The sequence below is a fragment of the Cinclus cinclus genome, chromosome 3, assembly GCF_963662255.1.
Source record: "Cinclus cinclus chromosome 3, bCinCin1.1, whole genome shotgun sequence".
Lineage (NCBI taxonomy): Eukaryota > Metazoa > Chordata > Aves > Passeriformes > Cinclidae > Cinclus > Cinclus cinclus.
In genome coordinates this window covers 31703025-31715792 of record NC_085048.1, presented here as the reverse complement: position 1 = coordinate 31715792, position 12768 = coordinate 31703025, and the positions used below count along the sequence as shown (strand labels likewise).

The following is a 12768-nucleotide window of genomic DNA, read 5'->3' as shown; positions in this document are numbered from 1 at the left end:
CTGAAGTGTATTCAGCACAGAACTACTGAAATGCCTGGGGCTCGAGCATCTCTGCCTCCAGGGGGTTAAGGGAGCTGGGTCTGATCAGCCTGGGAAAGAGATGGTTGCAGGGGGACCTAATAGCAGCCTCCAGTGCCAATGGGAAAGATATCGAGGGGATAGATCCAGGCTCTGGGTGGCAGAAAGACTTAAGACACTGATGATAAATGAAGTAACTATATACCAGTTCAGACTGTATACAAGGAAACATTTTTTTCACCATGAAGATAGTCAAGAAAAAGTGCAGATCCAGGTTCCATCCTGGAGAGTTTTCAGTATCTGACTGAATACTGAAATAGCAACAGACTATATTGATTTAACCAACATTGATTTGATCCCACAGCTAACGATAATTGAAGCAGGAAGTTGGACTAGAGACCTTGAAGTTTCTTCCAAACCAAATTTTCCTATGATCCTGTGAACATCAACTAATCTTGCATCACAGTAAACTACAAACTGTATCAGACAGTAATGCATAGATAACCGAATGAAAAAAAAATATTACAGGATTAAAATAAGGTACAACTTCATTTTCACTGTAACCAATCTATATAAGCAACAACTTGTAAAAATAATAAATTATAAACAGATTATGAAAAGATTCCAAACTAAGTTTACAAAAACATTCTAAGATAGTCCACTTCAAAATCCCACCCACTGCTGCCCTTTAGTAAGCATGAAAAACTCTTCAGGGAACAGAACAGTCAATGGAGCAGCACTAGAATAAAAATTTATTTTCTTTGTGTCATAATTTTTCTGTTTTTATAAAATGAGACACTGTACCACAACATTATTTTTAAAACAGATAGAGACAGGCATGAAAGTCAGTCACCCAGAAAGCTACAAATGTGGCAGAACAACAAATTATAAAATCATAAACTGCTATTAGGCTAGCAATAAATAAGCATTGCTAATTCAACCAAATAAATATATAATTTAACTGTGTGTGCTTATATATACATTTGCTTTTATAAGGCTGAACAATTTGCATTTGCAGAACAATAGCATTTTGCCAACATCTTAAGTACATGTATTTACAAAACAGGAGATGTGCAAGACAAAAATTATCCTTGAACTGTTAATTTTAAAACTGTAAGGGTAAATCATACAAAACACTCCAGAGAACAATTACAGATAAAACCAAATTATTTTCAGTGTTTCTTATTTAAGTCTATAAGATGTTAAGCTCAGCACATTGGACCTTGAGATTGTTCTTTTGAGACATCCAATAGCCTACACTCAGCGAAGAGCACTTTCTCTGGATTTGGTATTCCTCTCTGTCCAAGGTAAAACTTGGACATGGTCATACCTAGCTAGCAAGTTCTTGAATGCTTAGTTTAAAAGTGCAGGCAGGGTTCTTGTAACCTGGTTGCAAATTCTCCAGGGACTATCTCAGTCATCCTGGTAATTTCCAAACTAAAGACAGTGGTGTTTACTCAAATTACATGTAATAGTCATTGGATAAGAGTAGAAATTATCTGAAGAGCAGGGATTTAAACCTAGGATTTCCTACTCTAAAACATATAAGGTATTAAAAATGTGGGATTTAGTTTTCAGCTTAAGACACCTAAATGCACATTTGTGGTGGTGAGTTACATATCTAATTAGCTCATGCTATCACCACTGTTTGGTTGTTTAAGCAGACACATTTAAGTGACAGTGCCACTAAAGATGCTTCAGGGTTCCAGAGGAGAAAATGTGACACAAGACTTAGAGAAGATCTGCAGTCTTTTGGGGCAGCAGTTAGATACCCAGACCAAAACACCTGGTTACGTTGCAAGTGTTTCATAGATAGATATTTCAACCACATGGAGTCATCTACGTTTACATATTTTCATCTTGAGACAAGTCGCCTCTTAGTGAAAAATCTCCAAGAAACAAGAGACAACAATTTAATAAGTATTCTGAATGCATTGGGTTATTGCCCCCACCAAAGCTGAGGTGTTCATTAATGTGGTTCACTGCCCTATTTAATTCTGCACTAAGAGCCCAGCTGACCAGTTAACTGCACTTTTGCAGAGAGGCAAGTGTGTGCCTAGATTGCTGCAATGGCATTGCAAGGGGAACTCTCACTCTGCCTCAACACTTTCACCTGTTCCAAACCCCTGTCAGAGCTTAAGTGCCATGCAGTTGTGCCATCTCTGGATACAAAACCTTGTCTTTCTGTATGCTGTGAAAAAAAAACATTTCAAAAAATCATGTCCCAAGTAAGAAGTTACTTCAAAATTCACCAAGGATGAATATATTTCCCAACATATCTATAGATTTCCAGTGGCCTAGAGAACTCAATGGTGAGAAAGTGCTATTATTTGCAAAGAAGAAAATGTGTTTTTTTGCCTAAGTTGCTTTACTAACAACAAAAATACTTTTTGTAATCGATGAGCAATTATGGTGTGCAATCAAGGGTTGAAACTTTTCTTTCGAGCAACAGGCTTGAAACAATACACATTTTGCCATTATAAAGATGCCAGTATCCTTCTGCACTTTGTCTTTTTGCCTAGATGCTTCATTTGAATAAAGATTTTTTGAAAAAAATTAAAATTAAAATATCAATTAGATAATTGTTAATTTTGTTTATTCCTTTCCTTTCTGTTTTCACAATCATGCTTTCAGTGCTGGAACTGATCCTCTACCAGAATGAAACAAACAAACAAACAAGTAAAACAGCAACAAAAAGGACACAGTAGTTCCTGAGTGACTACCAAACTTACACACTGATTTATTTTCTTTGGTTTGGCTAAGCTTATCTGATTTTCTCATATGACTAGTCAGGAACACTTGTTTTGCAAATCAAATATTTATGTTGAAAGAAAGTTAGCTAGAAGAAAGCATTGAACAAATGTTACCATATGACATATCAAATAGGAAGTTTAAGATCAGAACAGGGGCCAGTGCCTTACCTAAGAAACACTCTCTGGGGAGCCAATTCACCATCAAAGAAACCCACTTTCTATGTACCAATGTATTTTACATACATATAAAACAAAGGATTATTTAAAAAAATGCATTCAAATTAACAAAACAGTGGTGTTTCAAAGAATTTTCCCGACATAAAAATTGATCTGACAAGTTCAAGGGGAAGGACAAAGACTAATGCTCAGAAGTTTTTCACATTTAGAGTGAATATACACTTCTAGGAGACATAATAAAACTAAACTGTTGATTATCTAATAGAAAAACAAGCAATTCATCAAAATAATCATCCTTTAGATTTATCAGAGACTATGGTTCAGTTAAGATATTGTTGAGCACACACTTTAAAGACCTATTGAGATAATTTGTTATAATATGCTACTTTAATTATTACTATGAATATAATACTATTACAGAAAAAAAAAATTAAAACACAAAAGCCAAAGGGGATTTTATCAATATTCATTAATTTTGAACAAAATGGTTTAAAGTAACTATGAAATGAGTTACATTTCTTCAGATTAGATCTCTGAAATCATTACTCAGCTCAGAGTGAATTAGGCCTATTGTACCCAATAGTTTAGGTAAAGTTTAGGTAAACTTGGGAATACACAAGTAAAGCTAAGCAGTATACAATGAATGTAAGAAAGTTGTGACACTGAGCACCAGATTTTATTTTGCTCAAGTAATGACTAATTTGATTATCAGTAACAAAGTCTTACCTGTAAGACCTTGTACTGATAAGTTACCAAGTTTAAAATAAACATTTCCATTTCAGCCAACCAAACATTTTCTCTAAATCATAGAAAAGCTACACAACTCTTAAAGTACAGGCATTAGTCTCCTAACATGGAAGCTCTACATACATATTACGACTGTACTTTAAAATTCTTAGTGTCTTTTTAAACAGCAACTTTGTTCAATTTTCACTGTGCTCACAGACACCAACACACAGTCTTCTATTATAAGAAACAGCATTTATTGAAGATGGCACCTGGATTATTATATTTTTCTACATTCAAAATTGGAAATAAATTGCATTATCTCTGAAACTGCTGCATAGAATAGTAGTTTAAAGTAAATGTTTCCCAATAAGGAAAATATCCCTGTCTGTCTTGAAAATTTTCCAATGCAATCCCACAACAAATGCATGGTTAAAAAGTAGACTGCTTGTTTTAATCAATTTGCATTTGACCTGAGTTCAAAAGAACACTCACTCTCCACAAATATAAAGAAAACAAAGGGAATTCATCTGAGAGATGAAGAATAATTTGATCAAGGTTCTTCAGAAATTTGATTCTTTCTTCTCCTCCATAGTCTGAGTTTGAATGGTTACTTTCTTCTGTCTCATTTTGAAGAAGTTGCTCCAGAATCATGCACAAAAGAAACATATTCTCATACTGGGTGATGTCATACACAGACTGGACCTGGGAATAAAAAAAAACCCAGTACATAAGAAGAGTGTGAAGACATTTCTGCAGACTAACATCTCAGATGACAGTTTAAGGAATACTGTTAAAATCTGCAGTATTATTTATTTAATCAGGACACCTATACATTCAGTATGATTACTTCTATAAAAATGTTTTTCTTTTTGTGGTAACAGTCAAACAACTAACACTGCATCACATTACGAAAGAAAAAGTCAACATAACCTCCTCTTCATGAGAGAGTTTGCTTTACCTAATTATCCATAGGCTATGACTTACCATAGTGATGTACAGAAAAACTACAATAACAGCTTTGTTTGTTTTGGGCATATAATTAGGATTGGTGGGTTTCTGTTTTCTGAGAATTAAAATAACAAGCAAAAAAGAATTTTTTACTCATAAATATAGACACTCACTTATTCAAGTGACAGCTCCAGAAAGCAAATTAAGCGTCCAAATTCTCAGTCTCAATAGAAAATGCACAAGCCAGTTCTGAGCCACTTAAAGCGGAATACTCACTTTGTCAAATAAGCTGGAACATGGATACTGACCAAACTATAAATTTTTTAGAAGTCTTACAGCTTTATCCAATATAAATTTATCTGTATTAGAAACTAGAATTTCACACAGGAGCTTTCTGCACAGAAAATAATTGGTAAGATGCAAACTTAAACCTTGGAGAATTGTCTCTCTGGAATGAAATTTTGTGTCCTTAATGGCAAAATCTACCAATAATATGAGATGACCTTGTTCTGAAAAAGGCTTCAATTATAGTATGCAGATGTTCAGAACTGAAAGGTAAAATCATAACTGCTGGAAAATTAATTATATATTTTAGAAAATGGACCAATAGCTCTATCAAATCTAAAAAACTGTTTACACCTGTGACACAAAGGCAGATGGGTCAAGGCTTCAACATGGGTCACTGAAAATGCATCAAATAATTTTATTCAGTCTAGATTACATATGGTAAGACTTCCCAAAGTGTGAAATCTATAATACAATCATTGGTTTTACAAAAAATGTATGTTATTTTTGATTCCACTAGAATCCAAGCAAAAGACAGCACTTTACCTTCACCAGCTAAAACTGAGGAAGATATTGACTCACCAATTTCTCCCTTTGCTTTCTGAGATAGCAGTTATTAAACCTAAAATCTGTGTTGAAGCACTCTGTATAATGGTTTTCAGGTAGCCTCCCACCTCAGAGACAAAGTTAAGACATCACAGACATCTTATTGCAAAGCCTCAATGTAGCAAAAGAATTTTTCTGAGTTTTCTAGAAATCTTAAAAATTAGGTTTGTTACTAAGACCTATTATCCCTAGCCTTGCATACTCCTATTCTGTCTCTCTGGAACCTGGAAAGAAAAATGTACAGTTCAGAAACTGCTACCAAAAATTCAGCATTGACATTCTTATCAGAATGGATAGCAAAAAATGAAAAAGTATTACATTATTTAATAAAAGTATTTTAAGTATTTGTGTATTTCTCAAGTTCAGTTAAATCAAACTGCCTAATTTTGGAAAATCACCTTCCAAATCAGAGGTTATAAGACAGCCTGTTTCTTCAAATATCAAACATCCAACTCTAGTACAATCATCCCTACACACTGATTGTTTTGACTGTTAACTAATAGTGGGGAGGTAAGTACATTTACTTTGCTTATTAGGCAAAATTAGGCAACTTACAGCTTTCAAAGTTGAAAAAGTAAGTGTTATTAATGATTCTAAAGCCCTAAAAAGTCTGCTCCTAAGACTTTCAGGGTAGGGGCCATCTGACTAGACACAGACATCAACAAGCTGAGATAGCTATCCCGAGATGCTGCTTTAGCTGATAGGAGGGAAGCAAGGGGTGGTATACTGTTGTCTGAATGTAGTTGTCTATTGCCATTTCACATGCTCCAGGTTAGCAGCTGTAAGCCAGGAGTACCTTAGTTGTGCTATTAGATGTCTGAGGTTTTGCAGCTGAGTAGTTCCCAGGTTCCCAGTAGTTGCCCGTCCTTTCAGTATGTAATTCATCCCACACCAAACTAGAACCACAGATACACCATGTCCTGGAGCTCTTTACAGTGATAAAGTGTGACTGTACCCAGAAAAAAAAATGACTATGTAGAAACATAAATGGAAGTTCTATGCTCTTAGCTCCTGTAATTTGGAAATTAGATGTACAACATTACAAGCAATAAAAAAAAAAGAAATCTTTGTTTGACTCTCAAGTGTTGGCCCTGAAAATTCACTCCTTTTTAAAATATAAAAATGTTTTAGAACGGCAAATTATGCCACTTCATTTACTGCCATAACCTCAGGGTCTTCCAAGCAGTTAAGCAATTGTGTTACTTTCAGTGGGTCTTAAAAGGTGCAACTAATTGCAGCTTAGTAAACGATCTGATTATGGATAATAGAATCCACAAGTTAACTAATTAGCTTCCTCTACAAATACCACTGCATTAAAGGAAAATTACTTTAATCACACAGAACTGACATTGAAGAGAAAGGATAAGTATGATGGCAAGGAGGAAGTGTGTTTTGAGATAATTGCTTTTCTGGAGACAAATGCAGTTTGAAATATTGCATTATATAACCAAGGGGGGGGGGAAATCAGTCTAGAACATTTTATGGCTCAAGGCTAATTATTAACCTTTCCAATCCATTTAATAATCTGAACAAAACGTGTCTGTTTCTTTTGTTAGATGTGTTCTGTAGCACTGATTGATGCAACTGCAACCAATACAAATTTATGTGCGTAATTGGTAAAGGGGTGCCTTTATTGTTCCCTAATGATGCAGAATCAGATAATAGGACTATTCATCTTGCCCCCCAGTGTGTGTGAGTGGGGTAGCTGTGCATGTATGTATACACACCAGAAAGGTCAGAGGGTTTGTCTATAAAGCAAGCCTCATATAAATATATATATATATATATATATGCATGCTGCTATTGCAGAACACATTACTACCAACTTTAAGTAACTTTAACAATAACTCTGTTTTTCAGAATCAATTTTAAGATAATCACTCTTACAAATCAGACAGGCAAGCAATATGAATTTTGGATACTGTACTTTATGAGATCAGTCCTCAAAAGTTTTGCCTCACCAAATACTTGGAAATGTGTTTTGTAGCAGTAATAGGCACTTTTCATGTACCTTAATTATTAATTTTTTAACTTCTGAAACTATTTTCTTATTATGATTTCTCAATACAAATAAACATTTTTGAGTTTAATAATTTAAAAATTATTTATATAAAATTGAGCTTTAGGTCAGATGGAAACAAGGGTTGCATGGATCTCCTAGCTAGATCTGATGATCTGCTAATCAGAATTAGTTGTATTTACATCACCAGAATGCAGGAAGTGTCAAAATGTTTGGTTGAAACTAATTCTTTAAGCTTCTTCTGTGTTACATGGTGACCACCTAGAAATGGACACATATTTACTACATAATTTGAAAGCAGGGAAGAAGTTCTCTTAATTGTCTTCAATATAATGCTATCGGAGTCAATACTAGTATGTTAAAAGAGACTGCTGTGTTCCAGGTCCCTGGCCCCTTATTATACTTCCTCTTTACAAAACAACAGATGAGGTGGCCCCAGATCAAATTCCAAGCTGCTGCTGTTTTACTGGACAGATTAGGAGTCTTGGCAAACAGGTTAGGAAACAGATTCCTAATTGTACTTAGAATATTTTTGGTTTTTTTGTCCTAATGGTTTATGTGCATTTATATAATTTATTCAAATGCCATGAGTAACAGCAATATAAAACAAGAAAAGAAATTGAAGGCATTCTCTACAATTCTTAAGCCATGTCATAAGCCACAAGTCATATTTTCAGTCTGTTGGGCCTGGAATTTTCACATGCAGAAGGCTGATGACACTTCCTGAGTAGAGGAAAGTTAAGTTTTATTCCTTTTACATCTCAAAGGATGTACAGAACAGAGACAATACTTCACCAGTGCAAACACAAATAAGATGAAAGAGAGTATGTTCATGGCAGCTACTTCCATGCAGCTCAGATGCTTATGTAGAAGTGTCAGCAACACGTGTATATTCTCTGAAATATTAGAAGAATGGCACTCACTTGGGAAAACGGTTTTTTTTTGGATTTAGAATAGAAGATTTAAAAGCTGAAACTTCTGACAAAATGAAAACAATTAGAATTAATTTCTCGGCACCATTATGTTTGATTAGAGACAAAAAGCTTCCGTCCTTTTCTATCTATAATTTAGCTAACATCTGTTTAGGCTTTTTAAGTCCCATGGCAATACCAAATTTAAATATCTTGTTTTAACAAGTAATTCTACAAAACAAAATGCTACATAAAGCACTGACATACCAATACAAACTTTTATCAAACTGGAAAGATGAGTGTTTATTCAGAAAGTCATAAAATTGACACTTCTAGATAGTTATTTTAGCAGAAAAGTATTCTGCCCAGAGCTCCCCAATCCATCATGTCCTTACAGCTTTGCTTGTTGTACTTTTTTTCTTGCAAGTTTTGCCTCTTCTATTTCTTGGCAAATCTTTACTATTCAGCAGGGACATAGGTTTTCATGCTAGCAAAGTGTCTTTTCTATGTTTCAATAAATTCTAAGTTGAATTTCACTGACATATTAAGTGTTAAAAGGTAGTGCTTCTCCTCTTTTACATGCCTATTTTTCAGAGAAGCATAAAGGGTAGACCAAAATAAGAACAACAACAAGAACTGTTACAGCTTGGCTAGTTTTGCCTTCCAATGGAAGCACAAGCAGCAGGAATTTCAGCAGCATCAGCTGCTGTGCTGCGACTACTTAGTTAAGGAACTTGAAGGAGAGATCAGAACCAAATCTGCCACGTAGCTATTTCCAGGAAAAATTCCCCATGGCTTCTTTTTCCCCTCCTCTGGCAAGAAAATGCAGCCAAAGCCCTCAGAAATTTTCCAGAGAGGGTAAAAACCAAAGAGCATACATTTCTCTCGACATGGGCTATACTAACAAACACCATCTCAGCAAACAATCCCAGTGCCCCCTTGCAGGTAGCTACTACAGGCAAGTACACATGCAGACTTGAATACTGGGCAAGAAAATTAAAATTCATGGGCCAGGATGCCACAGAGCAAATGGAAGCTGATGCTCCACAGGAACACAGGACTTACCCAAACTACTGGATAATGTCTGAAGAGGAGCAAGCCTGTTAGAAAATGTCTGAGCTTGTTTTACGAAACACACAATCCTGGGTGGGCTGTTTAATAGACAATTACCCCCAATTTTTTTTTGTTTGTTTGTTCATTTTATTTGCTGCCTTGGCTTTCTGGTGGCAAGAGGGCATGCTCCATCTAGATCTAAGAAGACGGTGACTGAGACTAAAAAAATGAAGTGACGTACTAAATGTAGTTACTGATGCTCACATAAATGAAAAAAAAAATTCTGTGCTCATTGTGCCTGCATATAGGAGAGAGACTGAAATGGTTTTCTGCATTTTAACACTCCATTTCTAATGAGTATGTAATTATAACTACAAGTTCCTAAATGGAGCAATATTTGACAGCATCACCTTTTAAGAAAAATGGTTCTAAATCAGCATCATGAAAAACAAGAAAAAACTGACTGGACTGGAAAGTCTATCAACAGTCAACATTTGGTAAATTTCATGTTTACAAAGGAAATGCTTAAAACCTAAGTTTTCAGTAGAATCAACACTGTCTTACTCTACTCATCCAGTCTAGGTCAGAGGTTAATGGAAATAAGTTTCAATAATCGCTGAATTGTTTCCTCAAGTCAATACATTCTCATTCTACGAATAATGAAGATTAATTCTCACAGGGAATTCTGCTCTTGACCCTTCCATTTTCATTTGAGAAATCCCGATCCAAATCACTTATTGCTGTGTTCAAGTGCTAAATACAACATTTTGTAAGAAACATTTTTCAGGGTGCAGTTAAGAGCATTTGGATAGTATGCTTTTTATTTCCAAACAAGACAGAAGTCTTCTTAAGTAGATATGCTGCAGATATATAAATAACCTCTGTTAGATCATTAAAAGTTACAAAACCAACAATATCCCCAGTATATGAAATCACAGTAGGATGAAAGATTATCTATAATTGTTGTTTAGTGTTTAAATAACATGCAGATATGCATCACCAAAATATTTAAGGCAGGCATGAATGAAAGCCTTTACTAGAAATCTTTTTGTTCTGTTTCTAATGTTGTTGATGCAGGGTTCAGTTTTTAGCTGATTAGCATGTCTCTTTAGCAGCTTTTTGTTTTGTGATTTGAAACGCCTCTTTCCTGAACAACCCTCCAATAATAATAATAATCCTCATAACCTGGTCAATTATTCACCTGCCAAGTAAGTTCAAACTGATATATGAACTCTTTCAGTATCTCAAGCAAAATTCACATAATGTACAATTCCTCATTTAAATTTATACTCTCATAGCCCAAATTTTCAAAATATTTCCATCATTTATTCAATGGGTTCTAAAATGCTGATTTTTTTTCTTTATTCATGTAGAGTATAACTTTATACTGAAGTAGATCCCCAAGTTTCAACCATTTTTCTTGCAGATCAAGATCAAATGTGACTGCAGAAAGGGTCAAGGAACTACCAACATTTTTAACAGTTAAATTCCAGAGAAGAGACCACCAGCTAAACTCTTGGAATAATTTAATGTACAGCATGTGCAGTGACTAGTCCTGAGTAAGACAGTGCCAGCAACACTTTAGTAGTCCCAGACAGCCTCATGCTAGAGAGATTTCAGAAGCACCAGTAAGAATTTTGCAAAAATATTATCTGTCCAAATGTAATTATTTGGCATACCCTGGAAAATACTTTTGATATAATTTAAAGTGTTTGTTCTCTTTGCTATCTCCCAAGAGGAAGATACTTATCCCTGAGGCATTTATGCATTGTGCTTCCTCCACATATCACTTAGCAGGGTCACTTGTTACTAGTCCTTAGTGTGACATGCTGAATTACAAGAAATTCCCAAGACATCTTAAGCAATACTATTCTTATCTAGTAACACAATTTCCACAATATATTTTGAAAAATTAAATATATCAGCAGCAGAGCACTGACATTTCCATTTTGGAGTAAGAATCATAACAATTGCCTTGCAAGTAACATAACAAAGATACAGAAAGCTTTAATACCCAAATTCTAATCCCTTTTATCCTATTAAGAAAAGCTAAAATATAAGTCACAAAGCTATGTCATTTGGAGACAACAGCCAAAAAGTATCAATCTGCAAATCTTCTTAGGATAATGGGAATTTATAATCACATTTTATTCCAATCTACAATGCATATACTTCAAATCTGACTTCTCACATCTATGTTATTATGGAAATTTATTCTAAAATGATAAAAATTATTTCTTTACAAGTTGAAGCATGTGAAATATGTTGGTTTGATTTTGTTTTTTTATTTTTTTTGTCAGAAAAGAACCTGAAATAAAGATTGTAAATATATCTATTATAGTGTGGGTCCTTCCAAATCAAATGAGCTACTTAAGAATATATCTAACTTGAAGATGAAGTCATAGATCAGACAATCCCATGCAAAGTCTCTATCAGGAGAAAGCAATCAACAAAACAATCTAATAAAATTTCTCAGTTATGAATATTTCAGGATTAGAGAAAGGGCTCTTTTTTGGTTTGTGTTTTTGGAGGACCTGCCTACTTACAAGTCTAATACTACATGTAATTAGCATATAATTAAAATAATAGATGCTGTTTGTTGACATAAGAAATTAAGTTCTGGTCCTGCGAGAAGTATCATAAGTACAGCAAGGCTAGTGATCTAAGCAAGTATTGAAAATAAACATCACATATCTAACATTTTTATAGGTAAATGGATACTAAGGTAATAAGATTAAGTTTTGAATAATAGTAATAACACAAATTCCTCCATTAATTTAAATATTATCGGAAAACAATGGATTGCTGAAAAATACAGCTGCATTTGTTTCAAGGGATTTGATAGTTTACCCATTTTAGAAAATGCACAAGAAGCTCTGAAAATAAATAGCAATCACTTTGCTTTAGTGACTCTAGCACTGGGCAGGCATTCCTGATAGTACTGCAAGGTACATGTTTATTTGTACTGAATCATAATTAATTAATTTTTGAAAAGAAGCTTTTCAACATGCTTTTCATCTCACATGGTCGGTTTTTTCCCCCTAAATGCACGATAACTTTGCCTTCCATAGAGCTTGACCTGCTAAAATTATCTCTTCCAATGCTAGGGATGGAAAGAATTAACTGAACCTAGCAAGTGGCAGATGTCTGGTCCAAGAACAAACCAAAGCAGAGAGCTGTCACAGAACATGCCCTTAAGCTGCTTGCCACAGGACATTGTGAAAGCTGGAAGCTTGTACAGGGTGAAAGAAAAGTATACAGTGGTATG

General features: G+C 34.6%; 1 protein-coding gene across 1 annotated transcript in view; it reads right to left on the bottom strand.

Annotated features, from left to right (window-relative positions):
• Positions 1–4127: 4127 nt before the first annotated feature.
• Positions 4128–12768, bottom strand: part of MEI4 (meiotic double-stranded break formation protein 4) — a 69994-nt gene continuing 61353 nt past the window's right edge. Inside the window, exon 5 of the mRNA XM_062488599.1 lies at positions 4128–4379. Coding sequence (XP_062344583.1) covers positions 4128–4379 — 252 coding nt within the window. The remainder of the gene's footprint in view (positions 4380–12768) is intronic.